Source organism: Podarcis pityusensis (assembly GCF_964106645.2).
Source record: "Podarcis pityusensis genome assembly, chromosome: 2".
Classification (NCBI taxonomy): domain Eukaryota; kingdom Metazoa; phylum Chordata; class Lepidosauria; order Squamata; family Lacertidae; genus Podarcis; species Podarcis pityusensis.
The window spans coordinates 20,927,317-20,946,393 of NC_138029.1; the positions used below are offsets into that span (position 1 = coordinate 20,927,317).

Here is a 19,077-nt window from a genome sequence, read left to right on the forward strand (position 1 = left end):
AGCGAGGAAGCAAAATATGTATTATTATTCTTTTGCTGTTGAAAGTTAAGAACGTTGCTACTAGCAATATCTCCAAGCTTCTACAGCCTACATATAGCAGGGGTAATTTAAAATGAGTGTCGTCGTAGTGATCCGTAGCTAAAAGTACAAGTCGTCAAATGTGTCCTCTTTTTTGCTTTTCAAAATACGGCAGCCCTAACTGAGGTTCCCCACCCATGCCATAAATGAAAGTGTTTCACGTGAACGCAATAGTAAGGGGCTGTTCTTAGATCCAGCCTTCTGCTTGCTAGATAACATCTGTAGCTCCCGGTGCCTTTCACAGTTTTTTTTCTGGTGTCCCAGCTTTACTTGGGAAGAAATGATCAGGCCACAGTTGTTGTAACATCCAGGGTAGATCACTGTATGTGTGCATTAAACACTTGCTTTGATGCAGATTGCTAATAGGAGCTGACCTTCAATGCTCCAAATGGGGGATATAAGCCCAAGTTATCCAAAGGACCATCTTCCTTCACATGGTCACCAATTCAGATTCTGCCCAGCAGCCTTTTTCTGTGTCTCTGCCTTCTGGGCTGAAGTGGTTGCCTTTGCAATATCTATGCTATGGGAGCTCTTTCCCTCTGTAAATTTACTTGGAGTAGTTACTTTTTATCTTTAAGGTGCCAGGTGGAGGGTATCCTATTCTAATTACAGTGGTACCTCGGGTTACATATGCTTCAGGTTACGTACACTTCAGGTTACAGACTCCGCTAACCCAGAAATAGTACCTCGGGTTAAGAACTTTGCTTCAGGATGAGAACAGGAATCATGCTCCGGCGGCGCGGCGGCAGCAGGAGGCCCCATTAGCTAAAGTGGTGCTTCAGGTTAAGAACACTTTCAGGTTAAGAACGGACCTCCGGAACAAATTAAGTACTTAACCCGAGGTACTACTGTATTTGCATATGCTAGCTTTTGCTATTTTGACCTCAGTTGTTTTGGAGTTTTAAATGTTCTGGTTTATTTCTTACATTGCTTTTATAAGCCAACATGAAGATGTTTGCACCACAAGTCGGGTGTAAATCCTATCAACGAATAAATTACAGATGCCAGCTATTTTAGTTATTCACAGCTAGGTAATTTTGGACCCAGGGCTTAATGGTCTTGTAGAAGACGGGGTGGCTCCGTTACTTCAGTTGTAAAGCAAACAATTAATTTTTCTCTTTTCCCCCTTCTACATTCCTGATGTTCTAATCTAGAGCATGGGTAGGCAAACTAAGGCCCAGGGACCGGATCTGGCCCAATCGCCTTCTCAATCCGGCCTGCAGACGTTCTGGGAATCAGCATGTTTTTACATGAGTAGAATGTGTCCTTTTATTTAAAATGCATCTCTGGGTTATTTGTGGGGCATAGGAATTCATTCATATTTTGTTTTCAAAATATAGTCCGGCCCCCCACAAAGTCTGAGGGACAGTGGACCAACCCCCTGCTGAAAAAGTTTGCTGACCCCTGTTCTAGAGGAGCTGGGAAGAGTCTTCAGTCAATTTTCTTTTGTTTGTTTTTTAAAAATGCAGATTCACATTTTCAACTTAAATCATGACTATATGAATAAACTGGAGTTTGCTTTGGTTGCCCCTGGTGCTAAATGTATTTACTGGGAAGCAAGCCTCATTTTGTTGTAGAAAAGGAAAATACAGTGATACCTCGGGTTAAGTACTTAATTTGTTCCGGAGGTCCGTTCTTAACCTGAAACTGTTCTTAACCTGAAGCACTACTTTAGCTAATGGGGCCTTCCACTGCCGCCGCGCCGCCGGAGCATGATTTCTGTTCTCATCCTGAAGCAAAGTTCTTAACCCGAGGTACTATTTCTGGGTTACTGGAGTCTGTAACCTGAAGCGTATGTAACCTGAAGTGTATGTAACCCGAGGTACCACTGTAGGTAGAATTCAATGTCGAGCTGAGGTGATCATTCTGCCAGTGCAGCTATAGATAGATAGATAGATAGATAGATATTCTTAGAGCAAATGGTTTGCCGGAGTCTATTGGTTCCTGTAGGCTTAGCTGCACAGCCACCAAAAATGTTTCCTAACTACAGTTCTTGAACTTAAATTCCATTTGAAACACAGAAAAGAGAGTTGATTGTCAAACATTGTTTTGGAATTATATGGTATCCTTATCCTTAGTCAGCGGTATATGACTATGGAAGGCTTAGATCAAGAATTCCTAACTGAAGAAAGAAAGCAATTCAGTTCATACACAGAAATAACACACACCCCAATTTGGCAATGTGCTAATGCCAATTCATAAACCAGAAGGCTTTTATTCTCAGCACAGTCGGTGCATCCCTCAAATTTATAATCCAGGTGCCAAATGGATTTAACAGCTGATATCAAAATGGGAGGAAATTACTGTGAGTTGGGATTTTGAAGTTGCTGTGAAAATTATAATATGAAGCGACAAGACAAAGGTTGGAGACTTTTTAAAAAATCATTAGTAATAGCAGGTTGCCATCTGTTTTTCTCTGCTCAGCTAAACAGTGATAAAAAAATGTGTGTGTGAGAGAGAGAAGGAATAGAAATTAGATTGCTGATCTCTCCACCTCCAGTTAAACTAGCTGCACTGCTTTGTACGCACCAGCTCAATTTTTTAAAAAAAACAAAAAACTGTCAACCAGTTTTTTTATTAAAAAAAGCAGTGAGAGGAACTGGTGGAAATGTGTCTCTATATAAGCAAACACGGAATCTATAACACTACATCGACATGTTTGCTGTGTCATAACAAAACCAACTTTTTCTAGCTTAGAAAGGGGCGGCTGCTTCAGGGATACAGTCCTTGGTTGTATAAACAGAACGAGTTTCTAGCTCTCTTGGTAATTAAATCAAAACATGAGAATGGGGAGGCAGTTTAGAAGAAGTTGTGTGTTTGCTTCAAACAGTCCATGGTTCCACTGGTCTCTTATGCCAGTCCGTGTAGTAGAGGCAATAGAGGGCTATCTATACTTGGTACTGTATAAGGCAATTAGCTGCTTCTACGTGGGTGGCGCTGTGGGTTAAACCACAGAGCCTAGGACTTGCTGATCAGAACGTTGGCGGCTCCCGTTGCTCGGTCCCGTTGCTCCTGCCAACCTAGCAGTTCGAAAGCACGTCAAAGATAAATAGGTACCACTCTGGCGGGAAGGTAAACGGCATTTCTGTGCGCTGCTCTGGTTCGCCAGAAGCGGCTTAGTCATGCTGGCCACATGTCCTGGAAGCTGTACGCCGGCTCCCTCAGCCAATAAAGCGAGATGAACGCCACAATCCCAGAGTCATCCACGACTGGACCTAATGGTCAGGGGTCCTTTTACCTTTACCTATGAGGAGCTGGTGCTAAAGGCACAGGAGCAGGTCAGCTGGCAATCCTGTATGAAATAATTTATACAGATGAATGATAAGGATTAGTGGAATGGCCGGGCTGCAGGAATGCCAGACGGCTGCAGTTGTTCTCAAATCAAGCAACTTTCCACCCCACCCCCAATCCCTCCCGCGTCACCCGGCCCCTTCTAAAGGAAAACCCTCGCATAAGCCAGAGGCATAATCGCCTCGGGACGCCTCGCTGCTGGCGCATTGACCACGTGCGCTCCGCAACGCGTCATTCTCCCTATGTAAACAAGAGGGCGGGACTATGCGAAATGAGATCCCGCCCTTCTCGAAACTCCAAGCGCGACTCCCACGCCAGGTGCAGAACTCCAAAACGGCGGCGGCGTGGGAGAACTTCGGGATCTTCCTCGTCATAAATCACTTTGGGCCGGGTCCCCACCCCCCCACCCTACCCCGAGCTGGGCTGCTTTGGCGCAAGGTGGAAAAGAGGAGGAAGGGAAGGGGGGAAAGAAAGACCGAGCCTGGGCTCGGGGCCTGGAAGGGCGCGGCGTCCCGTCCCATCCCTCTGATCCTGGCGCAAATCCTCCCGTTTGCACAGCCAACACGTCCGCATCTTGGAGGAATCCCGGGCGCGACGTGCCCAGCGCCCGCTCCTGGAGGCAGCCTTGGGAAGGGGAAGGCGCTCCGCTCGCCCCCAACAGGCCGCCCCCGGCCTGAGCGGGGGACCCACGTGCTCTTCTAGACCCGCAGCCAGCTCGGCGCGCAGTTTCTAGCTAGGCTGCAAAGCTCACCGTCATCCCTGCTCTGCCCTGGCAAGGAGCCGATCGCTGCTCTCTCTCCCTCCCTCTCCACCGCTCGAGGCAGAGTTGCCGCTGGATCCACTGAGTTGGCTTCCCTGCCACCAGCTCCTGGGTAAAACCGCGCTGGAGACGCCGGACGCCGACGCTTCTTCTGCGCCACCGTCCCACGAAGGGAGTCTGGCGGCTCGCCGGAGGTGGGGGGCCGTTGCGATCCTGGGCTTGGCGACGCCGGAGAATCGCCCCCTATAAAGCGACCTCCCTTGGCAAGGTCACCCGAGGGGAAGAAGAAGAAGGCGCTCTTCTTCGCATTGCGCGCGCGCCCTTGCCGTCTCTTCAGAAAGCGCCAAGGCGACGCGGCTGGCCCGGGGCGCGTGGACGCGGGTTCCTACTACCCGTAAAGCGGTCGTGGCGCGTTCCCCACGCCTTTCGGCCGCAGAGCTTTCCCGCGAAGTTGTGGCCCCTGCGGCGCGCCGGCTTCCCCCGCTTCTCCCTTTTGCAGGCTCATCTGGGCTTGCAACGCGAGGGGGGATCCCAGGCAAGCTCGACCGACCCGCCGCTGGATCGCGACTTTCCTTGCTCCTGCAAGCATCGCTCCCCCCCCCCCCAAAAAACCACCACCACGCATGAAACCTTTTGGCGCTCGATGGTTTTAATCCCGCAGGATTTGCAAGCCGGGAGGGGGCTTCCTCCGGCCTCATGAGGAAGCAGCAGCAGCAGCAGGGAAGCCCCCCACTTCCATGACCAGGAGGAGGAGGCACCTCTCCTCCATCCGCGGGATGAGCGCGATGTCTGCGACGCTGCCACAGAAGAAGGGCAGGCGCCTCCCCGCGTGGCGTGGCGCGGCTCCTAGTGGGACTAAGGCGGCAGCAGCAGCAGCGGGAGCTCAATGACCAAAAGGGGCTGAGGAAGAGTAACCGGGAGGGCTCGCGGGTGAGCGCTCACCTCGCGTGGACTAGCAGGGCAGGAGGCGCAAAAGTTTGGCCAAGTTTAGGGCGCACGCCTAAAAGGTTTCGAAAGGTCCGGCTCCCCTTGGCCTGTGCAGTTGGATCGAAGCTACATCAGCACCAGCATGCCGGTTAGAGGACGCCTCTCATCTCTCGAGGGATTTTTCTCTTAAGGAGGGGGGGCAAAAAAAATTCTACCCACGCAACAACACCCACCCGCTCTCTGGCTGCAGGAGCCAGCATGGAAGAGGAAGGGGCCAGGCTGCATTGGCGGCTTTGAAAGTTTGCCAAACACCTCCGAGGTTGCTTTTCTTCCTCCAGCCCCCACCCCCCTCGCCGAAAGAGGAGCGACTGAGAGGAAGGGCATAGAGAGGGGGGGGCAGATCGGGGGTGGGGGGGATCGACCAGGGAGTTGGCTGCTTCCAAGCATGGGAGACAGGTTGCCGGAGCCAAGCCGTGCAAACCCTTCTCCCGCGGTGGCCGCCTGCTCGGAAGCAGAAGCGATCGAGGTCCTGGAATCCGAGGATGTCCTGCCTATGGCTACGGAGGACGTGAGTTTCATTTGATGTCCCTCCCCGCCTCCCCCTCCGTTCCCAGTTGACTTTAATCGGATCAAGCTATTTAAAAATAAACTTCGGAATTAAAGGGAGGGGAAGTTTGATTCTTTCTAGGAAGAGAAAGTGGGAAGAAAATGAGGTTTCCCCCCATCATTGGAGTTCCCAAAGTAGCCCCTCTGCAGCAAGATCCCGGGCCTGTTTACACGGGAGTAAGCACGGCTCACTTGAGTGGGGGTTACTTCTAAGTAGGTGTGCATAGGATGGAGCCTGAATAGCTTTGCTTTTTAACCAGTGGGTGAGCTCAGTGTGATTCTGCAGATTATCCGTACTCCTATAGAGATAGCTATATGCATAGGTGTCGTTTTAATTCCATACCCCCCCAAAGGAGACAGCACAGCAAGTTTTTTCTTGGACCAAATTAAAAGCATTTTCCCCCTTTCCGCAAAATGCTGTGTGTTAGTTTGCACCAGCATAGAAAGGGGTAACGAGTTGGCGATACACCCCAAACTGCTCTGCAAACGGGATAAACTCCTGCCAGGAGCTGTTGTTGCCCTGGGTGAGAAACCGAATGAAAATGTGCCATGAAGGCAAAGGAATATTAACCCTGCTGTGATTCAATAGGCAGTTGCTGCAAAGCACATTGGATAACCTTGGGCGGGTGACCAACACTCAGCCTAGCCCTACCTTGCAGGGTTGGTGTGAGAATAAAATGGGCTAATTCCCCGATTTGCTTGGAGGAATGGTTTGATACAGATGTAAAATAATCAGAGGTATCTCACAGAGACAATGAAAAAACAACCCCCCACATGTTGTTCACCCTTACTTTGGTGCTTCTAGGGCAGATCCACACCATCATTTAAAGCATATTCAGTGCATATTTAAAGCACATGACTTCCCTCCAAAATTATGGCAACTGTAGTTTGTTAAGGATGTTGGAAATGGTAACTCTGTGAAGGAGAAACTGCACTTCCCAAGGTTCTTTAGGGGGAAGTCATGTGCTTTAAATATGCATTGAATATGCTTTATTATATTTATGGTGTAGATCTGCCCCCTAGTTGCTACTACTGCCTCCCTCCTGCTGTCAAATCATGACTTGCTGCTGAATAATGCAGTGGTACATAAGTGCCCCCAACCTGCCAGATGTAGCTGTGGACATGTGGTGGGTAATTTGTGCTAATGCACAATGTCATCTGCAAGCTTACATTTGACTTACATTTGGCTTACATTTGAACAAATGCAGTGTGCTCAGCGGATCACTCACACTCTTCCCATGCAATGCTTGACTGTTTGCTGCAAGCTTTTCATATTGGTTTGTTGTCATCCCTCCCCACATGTGGAACCTTCAGTCATTCAGAAATTATTACTGGCACTAATATCATCTCGGGGATAAGAAAATAAATGCAATGAGATTTCAAATAAATTACTCTTCTTCCTAGTCGTTTGAGGCGATTTTGCAGCAAAGCACATTTGGGTCTGAATCCCACAGCCGGTTTGGGATGTGACCACATGTACTTTCATTTTCATTAAGTGTGTGCTCAGTACTTTCAATGTGAACCTCCAGCCTTCCTAAGCAGCCTAACTTAGTTGTAAGCCTTAATCTCTAAAGATTCTTAAACAGTGAACCTTATTAGTTACCAAGTATTTCCCTGAGAATGCATCCCCCCACTTCATCTCCAGCTGACGGTTGGCGGAAGATTTAGGGATGCTTTATATTGCTCTTAACCCGCAACTGCTGCAAGATTAATCACTAAATGGCAACCAGAGCGCTTGGGTCTCAGGGATGGCACATTCTGCTATCTAAGCACTTTTAAAGCAAATAGTCCTGTGACAGTGAGCGATTCCCCGAGAGCAATTTCCTCCTGTTGGTTTTCTAACTCATCCTATTATTTGATTATATTTGTTTCCTTTCTGAAGATTTCCTGGTGCAAAAGCAATCCACATATTCAAGCTGCTGGTGCTTGAATAACACACAGGAGAGCCTTTGCCATAATTCAGAATGCTTCTAGTGGTATTAGCAGGCAGAAACCTCCTAATTCCCTAGCAACTTTCCTGGCAGAATTAGAGGGGCTGGAATGCAGCGGAGGACCATTTAGTCCAGGGATGAGGAGCCTGTTGTCCTCCAGATGCAAGTCCCATCATCCTTGAGCACTGAGCATGCTGGCTGGGCCTGATGGGAGTTGGGAGTCCAACAGCATTTGGTGATCTACAGGTTTCCCATCCTTTCACTAGTCCTTTGTTTCAGGTGTTCTTTCAAAAATGTATCAGGAGTTCCTCATTGAGGAGATCAGCAATGGCTGAAAGAACAGCTTGGCCGCCACTATCTTTCTCTGCAACGTGCAGCCAGTCCAGAACTGCTTTCTAAGATGCAAGTCCCATTGAGTTCATTGGGGTTATCCACTGGCAAGTTCAGTACTTCAGCCTTAGTTTCAGACTTGCATAACTGGTTTGAGTCGCTTACAGAAGTAGGGCAACTCTTGTGGCATCTCCTAAAAACCTTGGGAATTGTAGTTGTGCCTGTTCTTTGTGAAAGGTCTGCAGCTATCTCATAGAACTACATAGAGCTGTGGCTGTTACAAAGTTTGGAAAGTTACAACAGCCATTGGTGCAGCACAGCTAAGACAGTAGCGTAGATGTCCTCTGAGAATTCTCATGCACTGCCAAACACACACACACACACACACCCATCCCCAAATCGTTTGTGACCCCTGCGGATCTGACACTGAAATCTGAATCCATTCCATCTTTCCTAATCCTGTGCTGAATGGAAATGATGGCACACACACACAAACATTGCATCAGGTTAGACTTGCCACCAGGAAGGCCATGACTAGTATGTATGACAACTTCCTGTGCTGTCCATTTGTCCCTTGAGCCCTGAATCAGGGACCTACAACCTGTGTCCCTCCATATATTGCTGGACAACAGCTCACATCGTCTCTAGCAGTTGTGTTTGGAACTGATGGGTGTTAGAGTCCAACAGCAACTGAAGGGCAACAGATTCCCCATCACTGCACTAAACAGTAATGTGAGAAACGTCCTCCACCCCTGAAAATCTGGGATACCTTCTCCTCCTTCCACCCCTACGTGTGAAATTTCTATTCTCACACCTTGTGAGAAAAGAAATCTGTTCTTGCAGTCCCTACCTTGATAGTTTGTGTGTGTGTTACAGTGGTCGTGCATAAACCCAGTGAGTAGCTGACTCCTACTTTTTAAATAAAATAAATGCACAACTTGTTGGTATCTTCTGCTAGTGTTATAGCGAGCTCGTGGCAAGAGTGCCAAAGAGTAGGGTAGAAAAATCCACTTGCTGTTTCTTGCCGACTTCCTATCCACGCGTCCCATTACTTCCTGCTTTATAGAACCATAGAGTTGGAAGGAACCAAAGTCCATCTACTCCAACCTGCTGCCCAAAGGCAAAGCTGCCAAGCCACCAACCCCCCACAGATCAACCTCTGCTGTCCAGGACACAGTGTGACTCAATCAGAGGGCAGAAGCATGTGAGAAAGGTACGTGCAGAGGACCTAGCTCGGAGCAAAGTAGTGCTTCCAAATGTAGCGACGATACTGATGTGTGTTTTCTCATGCCGAGTGGCAAATTGACTTGTCTGGTGGGATGTGGAGTTGTTGGGGAAAGGCTGCAGCAAGATCCTGTCACTGCACGATGTGGCCCCCATTCTCCTGTCAGGCAGTTGCATCATGAGTAGACGGGTGGCAGTCAATATCAATGGTATACTGTAGCTCCTGTGCACCTTCTGCATGGGGCGAACCCACCCACCCCAATGGGTAGGCTTACATCTGTACTCCTTTGTGGATGGGTGTCAGCACAGAGACATGAAGCGTGAGTGCCGGCAGGACTAGGACCAAAGTTGGATTAAGTTCTGGAGAACGTCAACAGGAGGAGAACCTTCAGAGGCATGTCATTTGAAGGGAGGGGAAGCCGAGCTAGTGCTGAAGGGCAAGCTGGCAGATTGGGAGGAGGGAAGCGTGGAGGGAGGAGGCAGGTGGGATCAAAACCAAAGCAGAGATGGTACCTGACTGTTGCCCAGGTAAAGATTCAGGTCTGACCTGGAAGTATTTATAACCAGGCAAGGCAAGAAGGAACCAATGAGCAGTCTGGAGCGGGTGGGAGTGGGAGGAGCTGCGTTAGGATAATGCCCCTTCTCCCTCCACTAGCACACTAGTTACTAGTGCACCAACATGGGTGCCCTTGGTGTGTCATGGCTGGATGTCTAGGAGTGGTGGGAGGCACTGGGGGGGGGAACCCCCAGGGGAAGAAAGCTCAGAGCCTGGAGATTGGTGGTGGGACAACGATGCAAGGTATGCTTAATGTTGTAGAGCCATTTCTGCAGGGGCTGTCCATCCCGTTTCAGCGCCTGAAGCTAAACAGAAAGGTGCTGCTCCACCGCAGCTGTGGTGGCGGCGGCAGCTTCTGGGTTCTGGAAAGATCTTGCCGAAAGCTGCCGCTTCTCCTCTCTTCTCTGGTGGTGGGACAAGCGAGGAGAAGCTGCTGTGGCTTCCGATAGGATCTTACCAGAACCCAGAAGCTGCTATCACTTGTTCTCTTGCAGCCGCAGCAACAGGTGGCAGTGCATTGAGGGTTTGATCATGCCCTTCCCCCACCCCCGCTCCCCTGTGGCTCTTGCTGCTGAAGCAGACTGCTTCCTATTGCCTCATTAAAAGGCTGTCCCTGCATTTCTGGCTACAAAACCAAAACTAAGCAGGAGAAAGAGCTTAAACAGAGGGAACCAAAGCATCTGAAGAACCCCACCCAACCCTCCCATTTTTGAAAAAGGACAAGGACTTTGGGGCATGTGGGGCAAGTTTTGTGCTGAGCCCAGAAAAAATGGCTTGGGCGCTGGTTGTAACCTCTTCCAGTTGCATCTCTCTCTCTGCAGGGTGAGATCCATGTGGAGCCCAGAATCCCAACTTAAAAGGGAATGTGCTGATTGGGGAAAGGAGCCTTTGTACCAGACCACAGGGGGAAGTATCGGATTCCTTAGTGCTAGTAACCCCCTTCTTAATATTTAAATGCATTTGTCTTGCTGGATTTCTTTCCCAGAGAGTAATAATAAACCCGATATTATTACCTGGGAAAGCTATGTTTAACAATACATGTAATTAGAGAAGAGAAGCCACATTTAATATTACACAAGAGAGCGGAACCGCTCTTTCAGAAGCAAACAGGCTTTTAAACCTCCATAATTATAGCCCCCCCCCAAGTCTAGCATTTAAAATGCCTTAGATCTTGTTTTTAACTCCCTCTTGGGCCAGCATAGGTGGGTACGCATCTCTCTTCTTCCATGAAACTATTAAAAGCAAGGGACTCTACAGCTGATTGTAGAATTAAGTTATGAACTGGGCTGGTTCTGCAAAACACTCACCATTAGGGTTGCCAACTGACCACCAGGAATTGGCCGGATCTGCTGTTGTCCTTTGTAACAACAGCTTTATCTGCAGAAATCAGCATGTGAAGGTTGTCGTTGTTGTTGTTTTGCAGCATGTGGATGCACATTTTCCCCCTGCTAATATCTGCAGATCATTGCTCAAGGCACACACCAACAGAGGCTGGTTGAATACACTGCTGGTCTTCAGCTTGTGGGTCGCCTCTGAATCTTAGGTGGCACAAGTTCAGCTTTAAAAACAGCAGGGTGGGTTCTGGCAGGTGCATTCCCCCCACTTGCCTCTTCTGATCGGCAATCTGTACCTGTGGAAATCCCCTCTTCAGCTGTGGGTGGTGCAGGAGCCCCATTTCCCTTGGCACCTGTTCATTCTAGGGGGGAAAGGAGAAGGAGGGTCATAGGCAGACGTTAATATTAAATTGGTCCCACATTGCTGGTTGGGTGTCTTGGGTTGAAGGTGACTTACAAGAGGCAATAGCTGCAAAAGGCACTTGTATGATCTGCCAAAGTAATGCCCAGTCAGGTTCATGCCAATGAGGTCTAACTGAAGGGATGCGTATCTTGTATCAGTGGCGGCGGCAGCAATGGCAGCGGCACATACACACCAAGGGGGAAACCAGAGCACCTTGCTGCAAAGGGAGGCTCGGCTGCCAGGGATGTGTGGCATCTCTGTCTGGCGGCATCTGGAGTTGCATTAAACAAAAGCGTTGATCGAACATTAACTCTGAATCACTGGGCAGATTTACTGTGACAAGTGGGAGTTTTGATATAAAGGAATATTCACTCAGGCAAGAGCTCGATTGTTTCTGTGGGATTCCAGGGAGTTAGCGCACAAAAGCTGAGCTCTTTAATAGAACAGTTTGCCGAGGTGGACCTGCCATGCGTTTTCAGGTTCGATTGGCTGGTGTTATGCGATCTGCTCTAACCGGAGGTTGTCAAGAGTGCACGGCCTGGTGTTCCTTATAATGTACAGTGGTTTAAAAACCCCCTGCTAGTTTAAGACTCTCATATCGATTCAAGTTCAACCAAGCCAAGAAACTGCAAACCAAGGCTGATGCCCTAACAGATCCTATGCAGTGTCATAAATTGCACTTAGTTGTAACTTCCCATCCAGGCACCTGCGCTTCTTCCTTGGTCTTTCAGGTGCACATCCATATGAGAAGTGGCTCCTTCCTCAGAGCAAGGCATTTTGGGTAAGGTGGGCCTAGGGGAGTGCCTGTACTGCTGCTGCTTTGTCATGGTGGCTAGAAAATCAATTTTAAAGAGTTTTGAAAGCTTATAAAGTTACTTTTAACAGATTTTTTCAAAAGAAGATTTTCTAGCCAGTAGTGCAGGCATTTTCCTTGGCCACCTTTCCCTCACTCTGTGAGGAGATCCGTCATCTCCTTGGCAGTCCCCTCCAAATGCTGCCTCCACAGCGGTTTCTTGCAAATAGGAGGCACCGCTGGTCTCCTCCCTCCCTTGATTTTGATGTAGTTCTTTATTCTGGCCATGTTCCTGATGTAGATCTTCACTCAACCCTTCTTTCCTGGTTGGGGGGCGGGGGCGGCACTACTTCGTGGTTTGTCTCAGGTGCCAAAATGTCTTGGGCCGGCCCTGTGTGGACAGTCTTATCATCCACAAATTTGTCTCCTTTTAAAGACATCCAAGTTGGTGGCCATCTTGTGGCAGCAAATGCCATCGTTTTAACTATGCACTGTGCAAAGATATACTGTATTTTGTCTGTCCTAACTCCTCCAATGTTCAGGGTGTCTACATGTTTTAGTGCTGTGCGTGTGAGAGAAAATTTTTCTCTTTCCACTTTCTACATGCCATACATAACTTTATAAACTCCTGTCAGGCCACCCTTCACTTATCTTCCCCCCCCCCTCCAGCTTAAAAAGCCCCAAATGTGGTAACCTTTCCTCATGGGGAGCTGCTCCACCCCCTTGATAATTTTTGTTGACCTTTTCTAACCTTCTACAACTCTACAATATCTATTTTGAGGTGAGGCAGCTGGAACTTTGCACAGCTTTTAAGATGCATTAGACTTGTATAAAGCCATTATGATATTGGCAGTTTTTTTCTATCTTTATTTTAGATCTTGTTGTGGTTTATGTGGAAATTGTTCAGTTGTGTATTAATAATAATAATAATAAATTATTTATTTATTTATACCCCACCCATCTGGCTGAGTTTCCACAGCCACTCTGGGCGGCTCCCAACAGAATATTAAAAACATGATAAAACATCAAACATTAAAAATTTCCCTAAACAGGGCTGCCTTCAGATGTCTTCTAAAAGTCAGATAGTTGTATATTTCCTTGACATCTAATGGGAGGGCATTCCACAGGGCGGGTGCCACTACTGAGAAGGCCCTCTGCCGGGTTCCCTTTACCTTCACTTCTCACAGTGAGGGAACCACCAGAAGGCCCTCAGAGCTGGACCTCAGTGTCTGGGCTGAATGATGGGGGTGGACTACGATGGTTTAGGACTACTTTTGTTCTGTTGCAGTTACGTATTTTTTTCTTCATGTTGTAAACCGCCCTGGGCATGGTTTGAACTGTGGAAAGGTGGCCTACAAATAATATTATATAATCATATATGTATGTATGTACCATCCAGATGTTTTGGGGCTACAACTCCCATCAGCCCTAACCAGCATGGCCAATCGTTAGGGGTGATGGAAATTGTAGTATAGCAACATCTGAGCTTCACCAGAGAGGGCTGCTCTACAGAGTGCTGTGCAATCAAACATAACTTCCAAATATCAGTGACGAAGTGTTCAGTGTGGAGGAAACGGCGGCCTCTGTTTGCCATCTGTGATGTCAAGGGGGTTTGTGCCTCTGGCGTGGTCATAACTCTTCAGAGCAGCTCACTGTCCAAGGCAGCACTAGATTGCAGGACTTTCATTTCCTATATTCTCCATTTGATTACCTGTCTCTAAAAAAATAAAAAATGTTTCTGGAATGAATGTACATTTCTGTGCTCTTACACTTTTCTTCCTCTTTTCCCCTCTTCTTTCTTTTATGCATTGCCTCTTCCCTCTCTCAGCACTGGAAAGCTCTGTTTGATCAGGTATGTGAATAATTCAGATTTATTTTTTTGCTCTAACACCTGCTAACAATGGAGACCCTGTGAGTTTGTTCAATGGGGGAATCTTTTGTAACATGTAGCTTATGTGCTGTTAGTGTGGCACTGATTTGGTTGCAGTCATACTTGGCAAGCATTACCCTCAACTCTGGGGTTCTGATGCCCGTTGTACTGTATCTTTGTACACCTTCCTTTAAATTCTTACCCTTCTCAATGGATGACCCAAACCACTGAGCCTCTTGGGCTTGCCAATCAGAAGGTTGGCGGTTCGAATCCGCACGACGGGGTGAGCTCCCGTTGCTCGGTCCCAGCTCCTGCCAACCTAGCAGTTCAAAAGCACACCAGTGCAAGTAGATAAATAGGTACTGCTGCGGCGGGAAGGTAAACTGCATTTCTGCGTACTCTGGCTTCTGTCACGGTGTTCCATTGTGCCAAAAGCAGTTTAGTCATGACTGTGGACAAACGCCGGCTCCCTTGGCCTGAAGTGAGATGAGCACCGCACCCCATAGTCATCTTTGACTGGACTTAACCGTCCGGGGTCCTTTACCTTTTACCAGTGAATGACCCTTCTTCCCAGGGCTGTGCTGTAAAATGAAAGCAGCTCAATATGTTTAAAGATGGGTTTTCCCCTTTCTTTAGAAGTTTCATAGCACAGTTGCTAGTTCAGCTCCTTCATGCTTGAGTGAGATTCACAGGTAGAGCACATTGATACTGAATTTCAACTTTTACATTTTAATAACAGATCAGCTTATGGGAAAATACCTTGTGTAAGGTTTGACATGCTCTCTATATCTAACGTTTCAACAATGTATGGGACATATTAATATTGGTCAGTTTCTTAACCCCCAGAGCTTCACTGATTTAGCCTAAGAGACTAGTTGATCACTGAAAAGAATCATGTAATTGTTGAATTGGAAGGGACTGTGAGGGTAATCTAGTGCAATAGGCCCAAGGTTGGAAAGATACCTAAAGTGTTAGGATGGTAGGATATACCGTAGATATTTTACATGTTTTCTTTATTTCAGCTGTCTGCAGTAGCACAGATAATGCTGGAATAAGATTCAGTAGTGAATCTCCACTTCTGCCCCATGCAAAACCAGGGGCGACTTGAATCCAAAAGGTCTCCTCATTCATGCGCAAATGAAACATATTACAATTATGTGTGTTGTACATGCACAGCAAACATTCACTTCTGATACGCAGATGTCACCTCTGTGTATGCACAGAGAGGCCTTTTTTTTTAATCAGTAGAGCCTCTAAAGTGAATGGAATTGTGGCAGAGGTTTTAACATGTCTGCTGATGTTGCCCGTTGCTTAATCCTGCTAGTGCAAAGGCTTCCTTTGGCTGTTTTCATAGCAAAGTCAATAATTAAAAAAAACAACAAGAAAAACTAAGCAGGCGGGAGCCGGCTGGTCTCAAAGATCTACTGAAGTCTGTTCACAGTTACGTTGGCAGGCTAGGATTTGTTCTGTAACTTGCATTTTGCTTGTTTGCATTTATGGGATTTTACCTGTGGATCTGAAAACCCATTGCCGTTTGTGAGCATTCAAATGGTGTTTGTAGATATTTTCAAGATACGTGTTCTAAAACACAAATGTGGAGAAAAGTTAAGATTTCAAGGTACAATTTCTTTCCATTTCCTTTTTATTTCCAGTTTTAGTGACATGCGAAAATACGTAGACATTTTCCTAGAGTCTTGGTGGCTCACTTTTGGCCTGCAACACTCTGTTAACGTGTTCCACCCACTTCTGTGTAGGCAGAAATACCACTTTATGCAAGCGAACTGTTATTACTTTGTCTGGCCCTGGAAGAAGGCAGCGTTTTATGAGGCAATATAATAATTTGGTTCCTGTATGTGGTCAGACCGCAAAGCGACTATCTGAGTGGGTTGCCTTGCCAATGAGATGTGCCTCTCATCCCAGAGATGGCTTATTACCATTCCCTAAGTAAGCTCACTGCCAGTGGTGATGAGTGTCTGTTTATAACCCAGTAAGCTGTGCTCTATATTTAGCCCATAAATCTGGGGTGAGCAACATTCCTCATTGTGTGCAGAATGTATCTGGGGTGGGGTAGGATCATGTAGTTGCATTACTCTAATGACAAGCTGGAGTCCATTCTGTAACACATTGGCATGAATTTACTCCCATCTGTATCAGTTGTTTTATTTGGGGCGGGGGGTGGGGCGGGAGAAGGAGAAGGTGGTCCTTCTGCATGAGTTTGCTTTGCCACTCTGAATTTCTTCTTCTTTGGGAGCTATTTTATGGCCACTTTTCATAGCTGCTGCTTAGTTTTTGTGTTATTCTGATGATAATAATGATAATGATAATAATTTATTATTTATACCCTATGGGTATCTTCAGCCGCTTTGGGTGGCTCCCAACAGAATATTAAAAACATGATAAAACATCAAACATTAAAAACTTCCCTAAAAAGGGCTGCCTTCAGATGTCTTCTAAAAGTCAGATACTAGTTTTTTCTTGGCATCTGATGGCAGGGCGTTCCACAGGGTGGGTGCCACTACTGAGATGGCCCTCTGCCTGGTTCCCTGTAACCTCACAGGGAGGGAACCACTAGAAGGCCCTCAGAGCTGAACGATGGGGGTGGAGGCACTTCTTCAGGTATACTGGGCCAAGGTCGTTTCTCCGAGGTATTGGAAAGTATGTCAGTAAGTGAGAGGAAGCTGCCCTACACCAAGTCTGGTCCATTGAGCTTAGTATGAATAGCACTGACTTTCTAGGATTTCAGGAAGGCTAACATGGAGGCACTAGGAACTGGTCCTGAGACTTTGGCATGTATTCTATCATTGAGCTATTATCCTTTTATCATGATGATGAAAACGGAGGGTCAAAACTATGCTGCTGTTGTTGGAAAGGCACCTGCAAACTGAGTTTGGGGCCTGAATGTGCAAGGCACCCCCTTCCTGCCTGCCTTCCTTCCTTCTTTCCTTCCTTCCTTCCTTTTCAGTCCACTGAGATGTGTAGACTACAGCTGCCTAGTCTGAAGTTCTAAGAGAAACCAGCTGCTTTGCATTTTAACAGTTCAGCAAAAGTGCTATATTTGGATGAACATGCTATCCTTGTTTTCAAACCCAGAACCTGAGTGTAGACTCTGTTGGTGAATAAGTGGAAGGGGGGGAGTACAGGACAGGTAAGATAGGAGTCTCTGCTCACGGCAGAGCCACAGAAAAGTAGCTGCGAGATGGAACAACCCCTGAATCCACCCCCACTCCCCAATTTATGGGTAAGGGTCTTGTGTGCATGCCTTCATCATGCTGCTGGGGAGTATCTCTGGCAGCAAAGAGCATCATGCAGAAACTCATCCTTGCCTACTGTGGCAGGAAGGGGACATCCTATGATGTGTATTCTCAAGCCAAATCTTTCCCTGAACAAAGTGAGGCTACCCATTAACCACTGCAAAGATTAAAAGTGGAGTGGGAGTTAGTTCCAAGGGCATGTGCTCTGTGGCACTCATCCTTCAAGCCCATTTCCACCTGATAGTTTTCCTGCCTTAGCAGGTCAGGATCCCCACACCCTGCCTTCTGCCGCTGGAAGTATTTTCCAGCTGATTCTCGGCAACAGAGAGTCTAAGGACCCTTAAACCAGTCTTCGCCAACCAGGTGCCCTCCAGACGCTTTGGATTTCAACCTCCAGCTGGGGATGGTGGAAGTTGCAGTCCAAAACATCTGGAAGGCTTCCCTATGTATGTACCCAGGAAAAACAGTTTGCCATTTGAGTTCCACATCCTGTTTATGGTTGCTTTGGAGAGAAGCGGAGGTTTTAGTCTCCCTTTTGTCCCCAGTGTTCCTGTTGAGGGGACAGTTTTGCAGCATCTTCTGCTGGCTCCCATTTGATCTCAAGGAGGCTCACAGCTCAGAGGTTTCCAGGTTCAGTCCCTGGCATCTTCAGGTGGGGATGTAAAACAACAATGACACCCCTCCTGTCTGAAAACCACTTCCAGAGTAGACTATACTGTGCTTGATAGACAAATAATTTGACCCTGGTGTAAGGCAGCTTCCTATGATCCAATGGCTCTTCTGTCCCTGAAGAAGAGTTAGGATTTGATATCCCGCTTTATCACTACCCAAAGGAGTCTCAAAGCGGCTAACATTCTCCTTTTCCCTTCCTCCCCCACAACAAACACTCTGTGAGGTGAGTGGGGCTGAGAGACTTCACAGAAGTGTGACTAGCCCAAGGTCACCCAGCAGCTGCATGTGGAGGAGCGGGGAATCGAACCCGGTTCCCCAGATTACGAGTCTACCGCTCTTAACCACTACACCACACTGCAGGCACTAATCCTGGTGAGGATTAGCGCCTGCAGAACTGCCAGCTGCCATCAGGGATATTTCCCATTTAGCACAGGGTGTTTGTATGCATCAGTGGTAGCTGGAGATATTTTGATGGAAGATGGTGTGCTTGATCCCCAATTTTCCTGCAAGGAAAATTCCACAAACTGGTTCATTTTGACCCTACCTGAAATGATGGTATAGCTATTTTGAGGACTTGGGTGATGAGAAGACATCATCAGATTCTGCCTAACTGGAGTGCTATTGCCTTGTTGTCCGTTGGTCCTAACAGTGGCTTCTGTGGCTTCCTAACAGTGGGAGCAAGCTTCATACTGAGCAGCTGGGTTGAAATTTGCCGCCACTGAAACTATTAAGGCATCTTTTTTAAAAAAAGAAACTTAGAACATCAAACCAACTAGAGCCCTAAATGAATACCAGATGGCAGACCTAGAATCCAGCTGCTGCTGTTCCAGATATCTGGGTAGCATGGCAATCCAACTGGCAGCAGATGGCGGTGGCGCAGGTGCTCACCCACACCCCTTGGGTAGGGAAGCAGTCATGAAATAGGGCATCTAAGGATGCACTGCACTCCACTGCCAAAAGGATCATGAAGCTGAATTTACGTGGTCTCTGCTTGCAAATGTTAAGCAGTGTCATTTGAAGCTGTAGACTCATGTGCAACCCAAAAGATAGG

General features: G+C 47.5%; 1 protein-coding gene and 1 long non-coding RNA gene across 12 annotated transcripts in view; one reads left to right on the forward strand and one right to left on the reverse strand.

The window, feature by feature from the left end:
* Nucleotides 1–2,634: 2,634 nt before the first annotated feature.
* LOC308471214 lies at nucleotides 2,635–3,916 on the reverse strand. The gene is made up of 2 exons (XR_013982799.1): nucleotides 3,846–3,916; nucleotides 2,635–3,370 (listed from the first exon to the last, which is right to left on the reverse strand). It is a non-coding gene; the product is annotated as an uncharacterized lncRNA (long non-coding RNA).
* The window catches only part of RHBDL3 (rhomboid like 3), a 133,758-nt gene continuing 118,187 nt past the window's right edge, over nucleotides 3,507–19,077 (forward strand). For 4 of the 11 annotated variants that reach the window (XM_080994778.1, XM_080994783.1, XM_080994784.1 and 1 more), the window contains exons 1-3: nucleotides 3,816–5,624; nucleotides 8,990–9,136; nucleotides 14,062–14,085. In XM_080994778.1, coding sequence (XP_080850904.1) covers nucleotides 5,502–5,624; nucleotides 8,990–9,136; nucleotides 14,062–14,085 — 294 coding nt within the window. In that variant the 5' untranslated portion in view covers nucleotides 3,816–5,501. The other 7 variants (XM_080994781.1, XM_080994787.1, XM_080994779.1 and 4 more) reach the window with 7 other exon arrangements.